At 40.2% G+C, this 18,580-nt stretch overlaps 9 protein-coding genes and 1 non-coding gene across 10 annotated transcripts; 4 read left to right on the top strand and 6 right to left on the bottom strand.

Annotated features, from left to right (window-relative positions):
* Positions 1–313: 313 nt before the first annotated feature.
* URE2 (glutathione peroxidase) lies at positions 314–1,393 on the bottom strand (the record flags this gene model as incomplete). Its single annotated transcript, XM_018130953.1, has 1 exon — positions 314–1,393. One exon carries the CDS (start codon positions 1,391–1,393, stop codon positions 314–316), a length of 1,080 nt encoding a protein of 359 aa, XP_017986442.1.
* A 312-nt stretch (positions 1,394–1,705) lies between these two features.
* JJJ1 (Jjj1p) lies at positions 1,706–3,511 on the bottom strand (the record flags this gene model as incomplete). The annotated part of the gene is made up of 1 exon (XM_018130952.1): positions 1,706–3,511. The coding sequence occupies one exon, from the start codon at positions 3,509–3,511 to the stop codon at positions 1,706–1,708; it is 1,806 nt and encodes a 601-aa protein (XP_017986441.1).
* A 144-nt stretch (positions 3,512–3,655) lies between these two features.
* CNM67 (Cnm67p) lies at positions 3,656–6,259 on the bottom strand (the record flags this gene model as incomplete). The annotated part of the gene is made up of 1 exon (XM_018130951.1): positions 3,656–6,259. The coding sequence occupies one exon, from the start codon at positions 6,257–6,259 to the stop codon at positions 3,656–3,658; it is 2,604 nt and encodes an 867-aa protein (XP_017986440.1).
* A 388-nt stretch (positions 6,260–6,647) lies between these two features.
* Positions 6,648–8,744, bottom strand: SQS1 (Sqs1p; the record flags this gene model as incomplete). The annotated part of the gene is made up of 1 exon (XM_018130950.1): positions 6,648–8,744. One exon carries the CDS (start codon positions 8,742–8,744, stop codon positions 6,648–6,650), a length of 2,097 nt encoding a protein of 698 aa, XP_017986439.1.
* A 174-nt stretch (positions 8,745–8,918) lies between these two features.
* On the top strand, positions 8,919–10,325 carry ATG4 (cysteine protease ATG4; the record flags this gene model as incomplete). Its single annotated transcript, XM_018130949.1, has 1 exon — positions 8,919–10,325. The coding sequence occupies one exon, from the start codon at positions 8,919–8,921 to the stop codon at positions 10,323–10,325; it is 1,407 nt and encodes a 468-aa protein (XP_017986438.1).
* Positions 10,326–10,729: 404 nt separating this feature from the next.
* SSU72 (RNA polymerase II subunit A C-terminal domain phosphatase) lies at positions 10,730–11,344 on the top strand (the record flags this gene model as incomplete). The annotated part of the gene is made up of 1 exon (XM_018130948.1): positions 10,730–11,344. The coding sequence occupies one exon, from the start codon at positions 10,730–10,732 to the stop codon at positions 11,342–11,344; it is 615 nt and encodes a 204-aa protein (XP_017986437.1).
* A 520-nt stretch (positions 11,345–11,864) lies between these two features.
* AIM6 (Aim6p) lies at positions 11,865–13,073 on the top strand (the record flags this gene model as incomplete). Its single annotated transcript, XM_018130947.1, has 1 exon — positions 11,865–13,073. One exon carries the CDS (start codon positions 11,865–11,867, stop codon positions 13,071–13,073), a length of 1,209 nt encoding a protein of 402 aa, XP_017986436.1.
* A 249-nt stretch (positions 13,074–13,322) lies between these two features.
* AW171_hschr21270 lies at positions 13,323–13,813 on the bottom strand. The gene has a single exon (XR_001930075.1). It is a non-coding gene; the product is annotated as an HBRSNR19 (small nuclear RNA).
* A 194-nt stretch (positions 13,814–14,007) lies between these two features.
* On the bottom strand, positions 14,008–16,521 carry POP1 (ribonuclease P/MRP protein subunit POP1; the record flags this gene model as incomplete). Its single annotated transcript, XM_018130946.1, has 1 exon — positions 14,008–16,521. The coding sequence occupies one exon, from the start codon at positions 16,519–16,521 to the stop codon at positions 14,008–14,010; it is 2,514 nt and encodes an 837-aa protein (XP_017986435.1).
* Positions 16,522–17,188: 667 nt separating this feature from the next.
* ADE12 (adenylosuccinate synthase) lies at positions 17,189–18,493 on the top strand (the record flags this gene model as incomplete). Its single annotated transcript, XM_018130945.1, has 1 exon — positions 17,189–18,493. The coding sequence occupies one exon, from the start codon at positions 17,189–17,191 to the stop codon at positions 18,491–18,493; it is 1,305 nt and encodes a 434-aa protein (XP_017986434.1).
* Between the last annotated feature and the right edge of the window lie 87 nt (positions 18,494–18,580).

The raw sequence follows: 18,580 nt of genomic DNA, 5'->3' as shown, positions 1-18,580 counted from the left end.
GTAACGGGTAAAGAAAACAATAACATATTGTATTTTGTTTCATAGCATCTTAGTAACGACTTTTGAAGGACAATCTGTTGTGCGTCAAACAGCTGTAATGAGCTACAGGGGTGATCTTCATAAATTGCAACTAGATATTTATGACCTTCGTCCACTATGACGATTTAATATATAGTTTTTACAAGCATTGAGAAAACAACATTGCCTATGATATGTTCAATAACTAAACTAAATATTATATCAACCATAAGCAACCATCTGGTATCAAATTGAACCCCTATCCAGTTCCGTTAGTGGTAACATTAGAATGGATCTATTCCCCGCGCAATGCTTTGATTACTGCCGTTCTTCTCATCATATGCTTCGTCCATTTATAAACTTCTGGAAATTCTACCTTAATGTTTATTCCAATGCGATCAACAACATTATTCCAAGGTACAAACGATAGATCTGCAACACTGATGTTATCACCTACCAACCATACTGGATAGTCAAAAAATCGACTTTGGTTCAAAGGTGTAGTACCTGCAGAATATGCAGCGGCATTTTCTGAGTCGAGGTCCATTATTAGCGCTTCCCTTTTTTCAGCAAGCGCCATTTCCACAACGCCGTAAACTCTCCTTACTTCATCTGTGTAGCGTTCTACAGCGCTTGGAACCTTTTGTGAATGAAAGTACCTGAAATGCAGCGCTTGGCCGATCATTGGTGCATGTCCTGAAGTTTGAAAAAACATCCAAGAATTAATATGCGCTTGCTCCGCAAGATTATCGGACCATAGTAGTGGATTTCCTGTATCCCTGTAGTATTTGTTCACAAGGTGTAAAATAATAGCACCAGATTCCCAAATAGATAGGTTATCTAAGTTATGATCAATTAAAGCGGGGACACGAGCATTAGGGTTGATGGCAACAAACTCAGGAGCCCTATGCTCGCCTAAATTGAAATCTAGAAATATAGTATCATAATTCAGGTTCAACTCGCTCAAAACGATGGCAACTTTGAAACCATTTGGAGCTGACCGGTGAGAAAATAACGTATAACCTTCCATAGGTTGGTTCTGGAAAAATTTTGTTATTCTAGAAACGTCAATCACGCTAGGTCCTCCGTACTGTTGCGGGACCCCATTATTGGCCTGGTCCTGTTCATGATGCCCTCCCTGTTGCTGTGACTGCACCTGAGCGGCATCTTGGGCATTTGAAGAGCTTCTATTCAGGTCATCCATTAACTGTTGCTGCGTTGATCTGCTGTTTAAATCTATTGCAATATTGCTTTGATCAGTTGTGGTATTACTGTTACCAATATGGACTTGACGTAGAGCACTGGATAAGTTCGAAACGGTATTCCCAGCCCCCGCACCTGGGCTGTTACTATTATTTCTTGCGTTCTGCTGCATACCAACTCCACAACTATTATTCACCTATTAAATAAAACAAAATAGCCGTTGCGTCTCTTATCTTTAATCACTTCAATCAATACCAGGCTTAGTAGACCTTATTACACTGATATAACAGACTGGGACTCCAGGTTACAAAGTGATGAATGCGATAACCATTGTTATTACTATACAGAATACCCAGCCATTTTAAAGGATAATTTAGATTTACTGCAAAGATCATCGTATACGTAATGCTCTAAGACATATTTACACGGTTGTCATTTAAACTACAGAATGTAAGGATGGAAATCAGTTCTGATAGCTGATATACTACATATTCTTCGACTTCTTCTTCTTCGGATTAACTTTCTTCGCTTTTGCAGGAGCTACAGCATGCCCTGAGCTTTTGATGTGGGCAAATAACTTATTTCTGCTATTAAAAACTAACCCACAGCTCCCACAAGAGGGACCCTGGATATGAGAGTCTGATTTGATATTTGAGGACTGCGCGCTGCTGGTTTTGGAAGGTTTTTTATCCTTTCTCTTTTTGTTGGCTTTTTTTGTGGGGGTTTTGGCATCCCATTCTTCGTTGCCACGGACCTCGGAAAGAATTTTGTCTAGTTCGTGTTCTTTTTGGGATCCATCAGGTACTTTAGGATCTTCTGCGACGTCTGATGCTATTTTTTCGGTGTCAGAAGCTAACTGCATATCAAGTTCACTAAGTACCCCGTCTTCCACGCAAAATTGTGAAGAATTGTCATCAGAAGAGGATAGTTCATCTACTAACCGTAGTTCCTTTTCTATCTTATCCAATTCCTTTAAAATATCATCCATTTCAAGACTTTCGGCATTTTGTTCACTATCTTCTGAAAAACTGCTGCTGTCGGAATCACTATCGCTATCATCCTCGTGTTCTGATGCAGAAGATGAATTGTGCTCTTCTTTGGCAGAATCATACTCGCTTAAGTCGGATATGTCCTCGAGTCCTAAGTGCATACTCTCTTTTCTCATTTGCCACTTTACCTTCTTTAGTTTCTTCTTGTGAGCATTGGTATTATTATGGTTTTCGAATTGCCTCTGCGACTTGAATTTCTTGTTGCAGGTGATACATTTTCTTGGATGGGTTATTACTTCTTCATCTGAATTTGATTCGGCGTCCTCCTCATCAGAACTGGCGAATTGCTTCTCTAATTCTTCCCAGTACGCTTTATCGACAGTCTGCCAACTCTGTAGCTGGAATGGATCGGAGATTGCCGCATCATATGCTTGTCTATCTTTCTCTACCTGCTTCTTCAATGCTTCTTGGAGCTTCTTTTTCTTCTCTGCTTCAAACTTCTTTTGACCCTCTTTCATTCGGGTATCAAACTTTTTGATAAAAGTAACAAATCTTTTCACCGTTTTATTATATTCACTTCTAGCTTGAGCCCTTTTCTTCTCATTTCGTTTATTGATCTCCCTCTTCGTCTTTCTATCATAGTTTCTCGAGTACATATAGTCATCTTCCCAGCTAAAACTCTTCAAAGAGTTGAAGCTCCCCCATTTGCTGTAAAATGCTCTCAATTTCTCGTAACTTGTCGTAGAATACCCAAAAACAGGATAATAAGTGTCATTGTTGGAGGAGTATGCATCGCATGCCTTCGTGTAGCCCAAACTAGTTATCTGCTCCTCAAATCTATCATCATTTTTGTCCTTGTATTCTTCTAAACCGCTTTTTCTACCCCATATTACTTCCTCAGAAGCTAATTTTGCAAAAAGCTTACCTGCTATCTGATAGAGCCCGTTTGGACCATCATTTACCTTTGTGTATAGACCAGAATTAAAGTATTTCAGCAATTCTGCCGTCGTAATTCCTGTTACTGTGGCATCTACTTCATAATCATCATCATCCGCGTAATTTGGGTTATAGTCATCTTTTAAAATTTGCTCTCTATGTGAATCATACCAAGCACGTTCTTGTGGATCAGAAAGAACCTCATAAGCTGACCTAATTGTTGCAAAGATCTCTGTGGCCTTCTCGGTGTCTTCTCTATTTTTGTCAGGATGGTATTGAAGAGCTTTTTTACGATATGCCCTTTTTAATTCATCATCAGAGGCTACAGAACTCACGCCAAGGAGTTCATAGTAACATTGTTTCATAATGATAACCTTAAATTAAACGATGATAGCCTAAAACTTGGTAATTACGGTAGCTATTATTCTCAGTTCTACTATATATGATGAAATAACTAAAGCTCCGCCAATAAAAAATCATGATGGCAGGCACGTGATTATTTATCCAGTTCAATATTTTAACCTCGAACGAACCTCTTCATAAAGCTTCTCCAAACACAACTCTAAAGGGTGTCTTATCTTCGAAAAATCATGTCTTTCCAAGTATTGTGAGTATGCGTCGTTTGTGAACTTTTTTATATCTATTGGTTCATGGTAGACGTGGTAGTGTAGCATGTTGGCAAAATGGAAGCATAAACTCTTCTCATATCTTAGGTAAATACTCACCAATGGCATTTTCTTTGATAACTTACTGAAAGGCGTTTCTAGTAACAATATAATATTTTTGACAATATTTTGCAGTTGAACTAGATCTAGATGGTTAACTTGATCGACCATAAGATGATTGTATGTTTTTCTGTCTAGGTTGTGGTAAGTTTTCTGGGCACTGTCAAATGAGATCATGTCAGCAGGGTTGCCTTTCAACTTTTCGAGGCTCTTTTGTATTTGAGTTTGAGTCAGTTGTAACTCTGTTATTAGCTGTTGTTTTTCTGTGATGATTGATTCCTTACTGTTTAACTCATTTTGCAATGATTCAGCTTTGCTTTCTGCTGTGTGTAATTTGACTTCGACTTCATGTATTTTTTCTGTTAGGTCGCTACATTTCTGTATTAGTTCCTGGTTCTTATCACATAGCTCTACGAACTTCTCGTGGTCCTCCTGTAGCTGGCTTTCTTGCAATTTCGAGATTTGCTGTGCTAACTCTGCGTTTCTATTTACTGACTCCTCTTTTTCCCTAATTAATGCAGCGGCATCTTTCTGTAGCATATCTACGGTACTTTGCAATTTATCGATTACACCCGTACGCTCCTTTAAATCACTCTGTAAACTCAGGATCTCTCTCTTCATACTAGCCTCTGTAGATCCATATTTTTCCGCAGTACTTTTCAATTTCAGCTCTAGTTCAGCTCGTAGATCATCATTACTGGTTTTAAGGGCATCAATTTCACTATTCAATTTATTAATAGCTTCTTCATCAGATTTGAGGTAGAACCGTAGGATGTCTTGCTTTTCCTTTAACAGCAAATTAATAGACGGGTGTTTTGGACTTTTTTTGTATTGTTCCATTGCTAAACTTCCAATAGGTATGTCGAAACATTTAAGCTGTTCGATGAACTTCTTAACACTGTCCCTTTCTGAGGTAATCTTCTTTAATTGAGAAGTAGCAGAACTTAGTTCTTTGGTCTTATCGGCCAAGGTCGATTTTAATTCACGACATTCTTTCTCGGATTCTTTCAACATATCCGCCTTCTGTTTCCAGTTTTGTTCAAGTTCATCCTTTATAGTGGTAATATCGGTATTTTTCTCATCATTCAACTTCTCAAGCGTGTCTTTCAATGACTGCATCTCCGCGATCGTACTTGTAAGTTTTTCCTTCTGATTTTGCACCTCGGTGGTCAACGCCTCCTTATCTGATTGCAAAGTATTTGACCGGGTGTTCGATTCATTTAGGAATGCCTGTAAATTCGAAATCTCTGTTTCTCTAGACGTTAGCTTGTTTGTCATTTCAGAAAGCCTGTTGTTCATTTCTGACAGTTTGGTGTTCATTTCAGATAATTTGCTGTTCATTTCAGACAATTCGAGCGATTTGCTTTCTAATTTCTCTTGCAATTCCTTACTTCTCTCTTCTGCCTTTCTTAGCGTTGATTCGGACTCATCTAGACGTAATTTAGTCTCAATTTTATATTTCTTATATTCTAAGGTTACCTGTTCGAGCACTTTGTTCAAATTGGTGACTTCCGCCTCGGTATCCACTACTGAATTCTCTAAACTCTGTTCCAAGCTCTTTATTTTAGCATCTTTCTGTTTATTTCTCTCTGTAAGTGCGACTATCGATTCAGCGGCGGTTGCTGACTTCTGCTCAAAGGTCATTAATTCAGAGTTTTTTGATTCGAGCTGTTTTTTTAGCTCCAAGATCTGTGATTCCTTATCGTTAAGCTTCCGGTTGAGTTGACTGATTTCACCATCTTTTTCAAGTTGGTGGTTTTCTGAAGCCGCCAATTCTTCCTGTAGTTTTGACATCTCCTCTCTCAAATCTCTTGTTTCTTGCATAATATCTCGTTGTGTATGTCCAGAATTTACACTATTTACGCTCACCTTCCTGTTATGGTTCTCAATTAGTTTCTCCCGCAGAATATCCTTGGGTTGCGTTCTATTTAAAGCTCCCGGTTTGGCAAGCGGCGTCGATTGCACAACTAAATCTCCCTTAGTGGACTGTTTCATTGGGGTCGAAGTCTCCATATTTGCTTTGTGCCCGTGTTGACCCTGCCGTATACCAGCTTGCCCATTCCACATTGGAAGTTGAAGGGCCTTCTCTTCGTTTTCAGAGTACTCTTTTGGCCCATCGGTCGACGCAGAAACCTCTATTCCTTCTGAAACGCCACGCTTACTATCCAGTTGACCTGCTAATTCTAAAGCTTTGTGCTTCCCATTCAATCTATTCATGAAGCCTCGGAAATTAAAGCTCCTATCTAGCTTGATCTTGCCTTCCGATACAGTTGAATCATCATTCTCATCGAATTCACTCTCTGTATAATCGAACTTCTCCTCGCTCATGTTAAGCTTGATGCTTCCAGCACCATCCATATCATTAAGACCGTTCCCAATTCCAAACATAGTTCCCGCAATACCCGTCCGTGAGTCTGGCCTATGATTCTCCAACTGTCTAACTATCCTTTATTTGATTTTGTGTATTATTTGAATTAGAATCAAAGGAACTGTAAATGTAAATAAAAAAGAGTACTAAACAATCTCGGATAGTAAATCTACAACAATAAATTGTAAAAACGCTACATCAGTAGGCCTCTAAGCACCTATAATAGTTTGAATAGCATTCCATGCCATTCCTATGTCACTAACTATCATTAGTTACAGCTATATGTGTTATTCCTTAGGTAGTTGCAGTTTTGTTTGTGTTGATGACCTTTAAAACGCCAAAGTTTAATTGTAAATACAAAATACCTGAATTCAATATCGATAAATTGATATATAAGTAGACAGAAACCTAAGACTCCGAATGACGAAGTCCTGACCTGGAATTCTTAACTTTAGCCATCAACGGCTCACTGATACCTTTATTACCCAACACACCTAAGCCTTCTCCTCTAATCCAACCGAGCTTTTCTAGTAATCTTCTTCCTACGTTGTCGTGTGCAATTTCTGGAGCATCTTCACCGACAACTTCTCCCTCTTTAACATGGAATTTGCCCTTGGCAACTGCTATGTTTCCCATAGTGTATTTTTCGTTCTCTAGTCGAGCAGCTTTTGTATCTACTCTCATGAATACTCTCCGCTGTCTTCGAATTTTGTTAATATAATCATAGTTTGGTTTAGAGCGCGACCTTTTCTGGATGAGAATGTGCACTTTGTTACCTTGGCCTACTTGCTTGGACTTCAGCTCGAATCCTGTGGCTAAGTTTTGTAGTGTACGCCTACCATGGGGATCAAGAGGCGGGAATTCCATGGTAGACCTTGTGCTATATAGAAAGTTTTGGAATTCGTCTACGATATTTTCGATATGAAAACCGTATGGGTACTTCTTGAAAAGATCAGTAGAGTTTTGGTTCTCTTCGTTGATGTATTTTTCTTTGAAGTTCCTCTTGTCTGCCTTATTAGCAGCTCTGACGGTGACCTTTTCTTCTATCATTTCCTTCATGCTCTCGTCGAGTTCCAGATCGTCATCGATAATCACTTGCTTCTTCTTCCCGCGACCTGTATACTGTAAAGATTTGTTTTCAAAGTCCTGGTTTCTCGAAGATTCATATTTCAAACTATAAGCGACGAGATCATCGAGACCTTCTCCCAAGTCTTCCTTTTTCTCTTCTTTTGGAATTAAACCGTTCTTAATGTATCGAAGGTACGCTTCTATCCGATGTTCAGCAAGACCTATTTCATCAATGACTTCAAGCATTAGATCATGACTAATCCAAGTGTAATCATCATTTCCAAAGAATGGCAAGCAAGACACATAGTAGCTGTTTTCGGTTGCACCAAGCCTAATGTTAGACACTTTTATTTGAGAAGTATCCACGAGATAGTCTTCTTCCAAAAAGCCAAACTTGGGATCCCCAGACTCAGAGCTTTCGTTATCACTTTCCAAATCGCTCCCACTCTCCGAAGCCAACTCTGCTAGCGAAAGATTCCCGATATTGTTTGAAAGCGACTGTGGTCGTAAACTCTCCTCGTCGTCAAAAAATCCTTCAAAGCTTCCGTCAACATCATAGTTCAGTATAGAGCTGAGGTCAGAGCCCTGAGTTCCAGATTCATCATCGGAATCATCATTCCCGTTTTCGATCCTATGCATGACGTTTTGAATGTACTTTTGGTACGCTTTATGCCTTTCGGGATTTTCTACGTAAACCGTTCCATTATCGGAGTCATTCAAATGGATTTCAGTTTTCCCAACAGTTAATATCGGATTAAAATCCACTCCTTTAGTACTTGGCCGTGTTTCCTTTACTCTAACCTCTTTTACCTGTTCCAATTCGTCACCTTCTTCATCGACGAAGTAAAGCATCTCGTCGGTAATTTCCGAGAGTTTATATCTAGCAGTTTCAGACGGCAGAGCAATATCTGTTTCTTCATTGTCTATTTTGTGTATAACTTCAGTTTCTTCTTCATCTTCTTCATCTTCTTCATCTTCGTCTTCGCTTTCTATGTTGTCAATCTCTTCACTTGAGTCGCTCATTTCTGGTACCGTTTCAGCAGACGAGGTATCCTTCCGCCCAAGCAGCTGTATCATGTTCTGAGAAGGATCATAAGTTTCTTTAGCCTTTATAAAACTAATAGGATTCTTTCTTGCAGGCCCCAAATTATTATTATCATCCTTATTGCCAGCGCCATACATTCCACGCCTCAAACCTCCCATCCGCATAGAATCCTTCTTCCAAAGGGACTTAGTTGATCCATTACCAAAGTAGTAGTCTTCTATTAAATTGGGATTCATTAGGTCCCCTCCTCCTACTAGTAGCATACCTCTTCTATCATCATTTCTTCCATTATTCTCAGCACGTTTCCCAGCTGGCCTACGATGCCGACCGCGATCACGACCTCTACCGCGCCTTGATCCTCTACTTTCATAATGCTTATGTCTTTTCGCCATGATATAGGACTAACTTCTAATCTTCAGTAGCAGCTCCCGTATAACTGTCTTAGAAGTTTGTTTTAGTTCTTACGTATTTTAGGTAAGTTAAAAGTTTAACCTGCTACAGCTGTATAAACTTAAATCATATATTCTAAATAATTGACGGAGTAGGACTACAGACACATAAATATCATGGATATTATCCAGAGGATGTCACAGAGCTTGCGAGAGCTGAATAATTCTGACCTAGATAACTCATTAGTTGTCTTAGGTGTCCAATATAGTCCAACTGTTGATGATTGGGGAAAACAAGATGAAGACATGCCAGTTGGTCTGTTACACCATATATTGCCTAAGAAGCAGGCATGGAATCCTGAATTCCTTTTAGACGTGAAGTCTCGGTTACATTTCACTTATAGAACGCGCTTCTCTCCAATTGTAAGGCATCCTGACGGTCCATCTCCATTAAGTATTGGGGCTCTACTACGGAATAACCCCTTAAACGTGCTTGAAAATGTTATGAAAAACTCAGATTGCTTTATTACAGATATTGGATGGGGTTGTATGATTAGAACTGGCCAATCGCTTCTTGCAAATGCTTTGCAGAGAGTTAAATTGGGTAGAGACTTCCGGACAACAGCCGCAGAAGATCCCAATGATAAAGAGCTCACAATAATAAGATGGTTTCAGGATGATATAAAATATCCTTTTTCATTGCATAAGTTTGTCCAGGAGGGGTTTGAACTCTCTGGAAAGAAACCTGGGGAATGGTTTGGTCCTTCGGCTACTTCAATGAGTATACAGTCATTGGTTAAGAAATTCCCCGCATGCGGCATTAACCAGTGTACTATTTCAACGTCATCTGGTGATGTCTATTTAGACCAATTGGATCCGCTATTTGAGGCGGATCGTGATACTACATTGTTGCTGCTATTGTGTGTGCGCTTGGGAGTTAACGACCTGAACGAGTATTACTGGAACGACATAAAACAGATTTTGACTTCCAAACAATCCGTAGGAATTGCGGGAGGCAGGCCTTCCTCATCACTATATTTCTTTGGATACCAAGGTGACTACCTATTTTACCTGGATCCGCATCACGCCCAACCTCAGCTATGTTCGTATAAGGATGAAGCGGACTTGTACAATAGCGTACACCCACAGAAATTCAATAAAATACATCTATCAGCTATAGACCCTTCTATGCTTGTTGGAATATTGATTTTAGGTAAAGAGGATTGGAAAGCATGGAAAAAGTCAATTAAGAGTTCTAGGATCATTCACCTTTCTGATAGCCAACCACCAGATATTTTGCTCGACAACGACATAGAAAGGCTAATTACTGGCGATAAAGTAGCGATAAATGGGCAAAAGGATCTCAAGAGTGAACTAGATTCTGGAGACTATATTGACGTCGGTAGCTTTCTCCATTCTGCTGAACCACACAAGCTCATAGAACCCGAAGACGAGTATCAAGAAGTTCACTGCAAGAATCAAAGAATAGTTGTAATGTCCGAAACTGCGGAAGCAGGAGGTCCGCAAATTGAAGTAGAGAAAGTTCTAGTAGAAGATCAAACAATCCCCGTTCGCAGTAAATGATAGAGGGTTCTATATATGTTGAAACACAAAACGATGCTAGGTGTAATTTTTATGAACAGGTACATGAAAGCCGCAGATCCAGATCCATTTCGCCTTCCAATACAGTCCATCCAACACAAGGTGCTGATAATGAGACCTACGTAGTATAATATGCTACCTAATAGTCATATGTAATCAGGAATAAAATTCTATTCTCACTATTACTACATTAATTGACTGGCAGAATGGACCTGGCATATATCCGGGTAACAAATATGCGTGTTGAAATTATTTTCTACTCTACTGATTTTATTACTTCCCATACCAATACCCAAAGACACCAACAACTTATCCATTCCAACTTAACCAATTTGAGTCCTAGCTCAGCACTGCTTGCAATATAGTGCGTATTTAGTACTTTAAAGATGCGTAACACAAGTAACATAAAACTGTGCACAGTATGCGCATCAAATAACAATAGATCTATGGAATCACATCGAGTACTAAAGGAAGCAGGTTATGAGGTTTCGTCTTACGGCACAGGTTCTGCAGTCAGACTACCGGGTCTTTCTATAGATAAACCCAATGTCTACCCATTTGGAACCCCTTATAACGATATATATAATGACTTACTATCGCAATCTTCCGAACGGTACAAATCGAACGGGCTTCTAGAGATGCTCGACCGGAATCGGAAGATCAAGAAGGCCCCTGAAAAGTGGCACGATAGTCAAAAGGTATTTGACTTTGTATTTACATGTGAAGAGCGATGCTTCGATTCTGTATGCGAGGATCTTATGAACCGTGGTGGACAGCTTAACAAAATTGTTCATGTGATAAACCTCGACATTAGGGATGATAACGAAAATGCGAAGATAGGAGGAAAGGCAATGCTAGAGTTAGTCGATACACTGAGTGCGAAAGTCAAACAATGTGAGGAGGAAGGCGTCCCTTTTGAGGATAATATTATGCATATCGTTACTAAGTGGCAGGAAAGTCATCCCCAACTCCCGATATTGTATTCACCTGCCTTCTACTAGGAAATAATATCGGGCATCTGGTAAGAATTTCTCACGATCCGCTATAATTCTTAAATGTCCGCCTTCTATTTGCTCTTTAAGTCGTATTTACCCAATTAGAACCATCATCAAAATGGTAGCCTTAAGCTCTATAGATGCGCTGACTGTAATGAATATAACACCGCACATTGAATATGTCAAGCTTCTCTTGAAGCATAGTTGAGAGCCGCTTTTTTACTAGTCACGTTACCTTCTTTGGCTATATTGACACCCATGTGCTAACTACTTTCCTCCAGCTGTACACGTAATAAAAATCCAAGCACATGTTAATTGCGTCGTGACGTATAGTTTGTGGTAATCTTGTTACTTCAAACTGCATAGAATATGTATATTTTGTGAAAATAGTGTTGTCCACAAGTTTAATATTCGATATAGTTGAACTATATATATAAAATAAAAGCTGCGACGTTACAAAATATTATTTTAATTTTGGACAAATTAATGGATCTGAAATAGCTACAAGTAATTACTGATTGACAATATGTTATTTAACAGTATTAATTGGCTTTTAATTCAGGCGACTTTATTTATTGTCTGTGACGCGATTTCGTTATGGAAACCAAACTACCTAGATGTTACTCCTCAGAATATACCAGATACCCCTACTACTTCTAATACCCAGGATGACACCCCAACAATGCTTGGAATAACGGGTCGTGAGTTGATTAATCATCTTAAATCTAATATAAATGGGTATACCGGCAGCAGGATTTTTACGGGTAAGAAAGACAAAGTGTCAGTGCTATATGACAATCTAGCGAAGTACCTAGAGCTAAGCAATGGAGAGGATGTAAAAAGGCATACTAGTTGTCAGCCTGAGCGGTCAATCGTGGCTAAATTGACTCGGGATGTGACCATTATACCAAATGTTCACTCTCATAATGATTATTGGAGGAATTTACCTTTATTAGAGGCAATTGCAAGCGGAGTAACCAGTGTAGAGGCAGACGTTTGGCTCAAGGATAATAATACTGGATTAGCAGTTGGGCATGACAAGATATATCTAGGAGATGATTCCAATGATTATTTACAGGACTTGTATTTACACCCTTTAAAGCAGATGTTGGACGAAGTCAATTGCAACCTAGAAGCTGGCTCTCCACTCTCAGGTGTATTTTATAATAATCCCGATCAAACGCTCTACTTGTACATCGATTTCAAATCTTCAGATAGTTCTGCTACTTATCAGGTTCTTCGTGAATATCTAGCACCTATGATCGACCGCGGGTACCTTACCTTTTATGACACAAGTAAGAAGAGCGTAATTTACGGCCCTGTCACCATTATCCTAACAGGGAATTATCCGCTCGATATAGGTTCCGATTCTTACAAACCAAGGATCTACACGTTTCTTGATGCCCCATTGGAGGACATAGTAAACAGAAAGGACGATTTTATCGCCAACCAAGTGTCTTTAATAGCCTCGGCATCCATGATCGAATTGCTCATGACTTGTAGATCATTCCCAGAATCACAACCGAATGTTCTGAGATTTCACGAGCTAGATGCTCAAGATTTCCTATGCTTGAAAGGCCACATTGAAAATGCTCACAACCTCGGGCTCCAAACCAGGATATGGGGCGTTCCTCAATGGCCTATAGAGTCAAGATTATTCCTATGGAAGAAACAGTGGGAGCTTGGGGTTGACTTCCTAAACGTTGATGATCTACAAGGCATCACCGAATTCTAGGAACGCCCCAGCCAACATATAATTGAGCAGTTACGCAACAAATTTTATAAAAGCTATTTCATCTACCTCCACTGGTGCAATATATACGAACGTTTAATCTACTAGCCTTCACTGCGACCACGTCTTCTGACCTGGCTTAGAGCACATTGAAAGAAAAGATTGAATTGTAGTTAGAGAATTAATCCTCCTCATACACCTTATTTTCTTAGACCTCTCCTTTAACTTCAATAAGAGTTAATAGAAAGGAAGGACATCAAAAATTGTAAGACCCACCCGTTTCTATCAAGACCTCTAATGCCAGGATATGTACCATGGATCCCTTCTTCAAGCACGAGTTCCCTAACAATGCCCACCGAAGTAGTAATCGCAGGAAACAAGTTCTCGGAATCATCCAATTATGTACAAACCCCTATGGCACTAAAAATCCCAATTCTCCCAATGCTGAGTTGTAATCAGCACGCTACTTCTCCAGGCAGAAGAAATAAAGGGCCTCCCACCGTAGGCCAAGATCTCAAAGAGAACTCAGCCCAACCGATGGGCGACGAGAGAACGAAACGTCAGCAAGCACACCTTCCGCAAATAAGTGAGGATTGCAAAGGAACTCACACCAAAAATATCGTGAGAGGACTGCTATCTCATCAAATGATAAGGTAGAGACCTCTAACTGTGGAGCATCCTTTAAAAAGGCATACTAGGTCAGCCGGACTTCTTGATCTCCACTGACGTCTTAAGGTAAGTATGAGGAAAGAAAAAAAGAATTCAAAAAGATTTTAATGTAAAAGATAGGAATGGACGAAAGATCTATTTGGTTACGCTTTATATATGCCAAAATATTTTCTTCCATTTAATAAAAAAGCAATTATGCAAAAAAGGGCAGGGTAACAAGTAAGGTAAGCCGACCTATGCTTCTTCAATTGATACACAATATACAGTTCTATACAAACACTTGTCGCCATTGAGCTAGTCTATAGGTGTTGGTACCAACATTCCTAACCAGTATGTAATTATGATTGTTTTCGGAAGCGGAATCTGATGCTATGAATCCGCTACCAACGCTTGCGCCCTTACCGAGATGGTAAGTGCCGCTGGTAATAAAACCGACTAGATGCTGAATGCCTGGCAATGGGTGGCTGAGGTCGTGATTTCTCTTGCCGTTAGATTTGTACAAACCCTTGGCAACCTCTAGCCAATGATCCAGGTCTTGCTGCGGGATGTTGTAAAGTCTCGCGTTGTCTCGGAAATGACCTCTCTCTACAGCAGTGCATACAATAGCTATGACTGATAGCGGGTTGCGTAAGATAGACAATTGAGGAGGCGATGTAATCTCCGGTGCAGATGATGCGTCGTAATTTGAAATAGCCTTATTGTACAGAACGATGGGGAGGTTTCCATCGATACTATCATTTTTGGCGTTAGAGTGCAACTCCAGTAGGTCCCTAATATGATTGATATCAGATAGACCTGTTGCTGGGTCAAATTGTGTTGTGCGGTTCGGATTGTACATCTGAAGGTTATCCTTGCCGATGTAAGATATACCGTTTTGAAGGACCTGAAGTAGGCGCCAGTCACTGCTAAACCAATCCCCAAGTTCGCCGGAATAGCCTGGACATTGAGCAGCATGCAAATGAGTAATCTTTTCGTAATTGACCCTTTTTCCAGCTGGTTTACGCTCCCACGCGGCTTTTAAAGATATGCTCTTGTAAACTGAGTTTTCCTGGTAACCGGTAGCAGTGAAGGGATAGTCATCCGGGAAATGAGGAAGACCGCGTTCGTAGCACTGCTGATGAAGCTGTTTAATGCCCATAGGATAGACAAAAGTTACCCGGTTTAGTTGGTACCAGAAAGGGAGCATCCAATACCACGGAAGCAGAATAACCCAGTTCATACTTTTCGGCTGTCTAACGATGAAAATTGGGATTTGAGGGTCTATCTTTGGATCAAATGGTATGAGATTAGTGCGCTTAGGATTGACTAACAACTTTCTTCTTCTGCGAGCTAAATCCTTGAGGGGCTGTTGGTTATTGTAACTGTTCTCTCTAGATGACGGATCGCACAATTCGCTAAGAACGGAGGCGATCTCTTCCCTAGGGTATTTTTGCTGAAGATCTATGATTGTAGAATAATCCACACTAGAAGATGTACTCAAGTTCTTTGGAGAAGAAAGGTGTCGTGGATCCATTGTTCTAAAAGCGAAAACAGTCCTATCTGGGAACACTGATGAATCTGTAACCCTGTAGACACTTTTGAACTGCTTGTAAGACTGCGTCTCAGACGGTGTTCTAATGATCTGGGATAAAGCCTGCAGCGATTTTGCTCCTGTTATGGTTATACTTGCTAATGAGAAGCGACAATCCTGGACGTCTAATTCTTCTTGAATAGCAAAATCAAAAACGGATTTATAGATAGATGGATGCAGTCTAATCATTATCTTGTTATCACCAACCCACAGTAATGTACCAGGACCTATGGGAACCGTATCAGCTGCCAAGTAAAATAGACCCTCAAAGAGGTGCTGTGATTTGCTATATTTGTCCCTTACAGCGCGACCCCCCGTCAATTGCTTAACAAAAGAATCCAACCTTGGCTTGCTTTCACTAGAGGCCACGAGTGTGCCAAAGTAACTTGTGTCAGCACACATAGCCCCATTGGAGGTTGCAGCTTGACCAGTAAGTCGGTGTGTCAAACGGAAACACTTTTGTGTTGGCGACCATGGGATCTGGTAGCCCCACCTCTTTATCATATGACACCGTTTGGCACTCCACACATGCGTCGGCAGCCAGGTAAAAAACCGCTGGCGCTTCATGTATTTAATGCGTCCGATCGGTTTAGGAGCCAGTTTATTAATCCCAGTGTTATCATAGCTTCCTAGCCTATTGTTCAACTTGCGAACAGCTTTCCCCTTCTGAGCATCCTTAATCTGTCTGCGTAAGGACTTGATCGAGGTCCTAAGTTTGCATTTTTCCGGTTTTAGTTCCTCAGGAAGCATCAATTGCATAGAAGTGTTTCTACTAGCCAGACGCAGCAGGTTAACCGCCATCTTCAATCTATAGAGCTTCCTAGCATTCAGCCCATGCTTCCGCTTTCGAAACACATCCCTAGTTCCCATAGTAGTCGTTTGATTACTAGCCTTCATCTCGCGCAACGCGCGGTTTCTCAATCTCTTAGGTATCCTTTTAACATTATGAGATGCCTTTCTTCTACGAAGCTTTCTTGGTAGGGACTGGAAAGACCGTATAGATGATGACTTCCTTGAATGATGAATTGAATCTTGCAATTGCTTTATCTCGAACTGACGGGATGATATAAACTCCGGTACCTTCAATAGAGACCCACCTTCAACAAATTCACCTGGGGACGCGTTAGCGGCCTCAGTCTTTATTGCCCTTGCATTAAGAATCCGTTTTCGGCGCAGGTCTTGACTTTTTGTTGGCTCCTTGGTTCCAGACATCTCAAAATTGACATAAGACGCTTCAAATGCCCTGAATCTTCTAAACGTTAACAGTCACAGCAGATCTTGCAGTCTTACTCCCAAGCAGCTCATCTCGATAATACTGTTGGTGTAAAATTTTATAGCCCGGGTAACGGCTGTAATATTAAATCAAAGATTATGTAACCAATGTCACCACTGCAGTTTTCCAAAACAAGCGTCGATCAGAAATGCGGTAACGGAAAAAAGACTTCCTCCCTTGTTCTCCGCCTAAAATTAGGAGATTTCACTAATTTTAAATATTCACAGAGTCAAATTTCTATTGTGAAATACATAAAAGATTGTAACCTACGTTTTACTATAGTGCCTGCTCATATATAGCACTTGAAATGTTAATCAATATAATTTGTGTACGTAGGTTTTCCAGATTGACTTGTCGGAGGTCTCTCATCAAAAAAATTCCTCTTTATTTGCAGTATAAATTTGAGAGGTTTTAAACTCTATTTCTGAGTTATCGTTACCCATCAACTTTTAATAACCTCAATTTATAATAATACTTTTTAAGCTCTTATTATATAACAATTATCTTTTTTTTTTTTCTTACTTGTAGGCATACTTTTAGCTTGTAACAGTTTTATAGAAGCTTTCATATTAGCTTCTAGCATTAGGTGATAGATTTATATTAAAAATGGTTAACGTTGTTTTAGGTACCCAATGGGGTGATGAGGGTAAGGGTAAATTGGTTGACTTACTCGTCGGTAAGTACGACGTTGTTGCCCGCTCTGCCGGTGGTAATAATGCTGGTCACACTATTATCGTAGATAATGTGAAGTACGATTTCCATATGCTCCCATCAGGCCTTGTCAATCCTAACTGTTTGAATTTGATTGGTAATGGTGTGGTTTTCCACGCTCCATCTTTCTTCAAGGAACTAGAGAACTTGGAACAGAAAGGCTTGACAAATGCCAGGGGCAGGCTATTTGTCTCATCGAGAGCTCATCTGGTGTTCGACTTCCACCAGCGTACTGATAAGTTGAGAGAAGCTGAGTTAACAGTGGCTTCTCAAGACGGTAAGAACATCGGTACCACTGGTAAAGGTATCGGCCCAACTTACTCTACGAAGGCATCTAGGTCTGGGTTGAGAATCCACCACTTAATGTGCGACAGACCTGGTGCTTGGGAAGAATTTGAAACGAAATACAGAAGATTACTGAAGACCAGACAGCAACGTTATGGTGATTTTGAATACGATGGAGACGCTGAGTTGGCCCAGTACAAGAAACTCAGAGAGCAATTGAGGCCTTTCGTTGTTGATTCTGTGGATTTCATACACAAAGCAATGAAGGAGAACAAGAAGATTTTAGTTGAAGGTGCTAATGCTTTGATGTTGGATATTGACTTCGGTACATATCCATATGTGACTTCATCTTCCACTGGTATTGGCGGTGTCTTAACTGGTTTGGGTATTCCTCCAAGATGCATTGATGAAATCTACGGTGTTGTGAAGGCATACACCACCAGAGTCGGCGAGGGCCCATTCCCAACTGAACAACTGAACGAATACGGAGAAAAGTTGCAAGATATTGGTGCTGAGTTTGGTGTGACTACCGGACGTAAGCGTCGTTGCGGCTGGTTAGATTTAGTTGTCTTGAAGTACTCTACTTTGATCAATGGTTACACTAGTTTGAACATCACTAAGTTGGATGTCTTGAGCACGTTTAAGGAAATTAAGATTGGTGTCAAATACAGACTAGATGGTGAGGAGCTAAGTCTTTTCCCTGAGGACCTAAGCGTTTTAGCCAATGTTGAGGTTGAATATGTTACTTTACCTGGTTGGGAACAGGATATCACCAAGATTTCCACATACGAGGAATTGCCAGAAAACGCAAAGAAGTACTTGAAGTTCATTGAAGACTTCGTTGAAGTTCCTATCCGGTGGGTAGGTACTGGTCCAGGTAGAGAAAGCATGTTGTATAGGGAGCTTGCTAACTAAGTTTTCTTGTTATAAACATTTAGGTTCAACAGATGTGTTGGAGACATTTTAGATTAAACGTTTCGTTGTGGTCTTTGTTACTACATT

The sequence above is a fragment of the Eremothecium sinecaudum genome, chromosome II (assembly GCF_001548555.1).
Source record: "Eremothecium sinecaudum strain ATCC 58844 chromosome II, complete sequence".
In the NCBI taxonomy this organism is placed as follows: Eukaryota; Fungi; Ascomycota; class Saccharomycetes; order Saccharomycetales; family Saccharomycetaceae; genus Eremothecium; species Eremothecium sinecaudum.
This window is presented reverse-complemented; position numbering and strand designations above follow the sequence as displayed.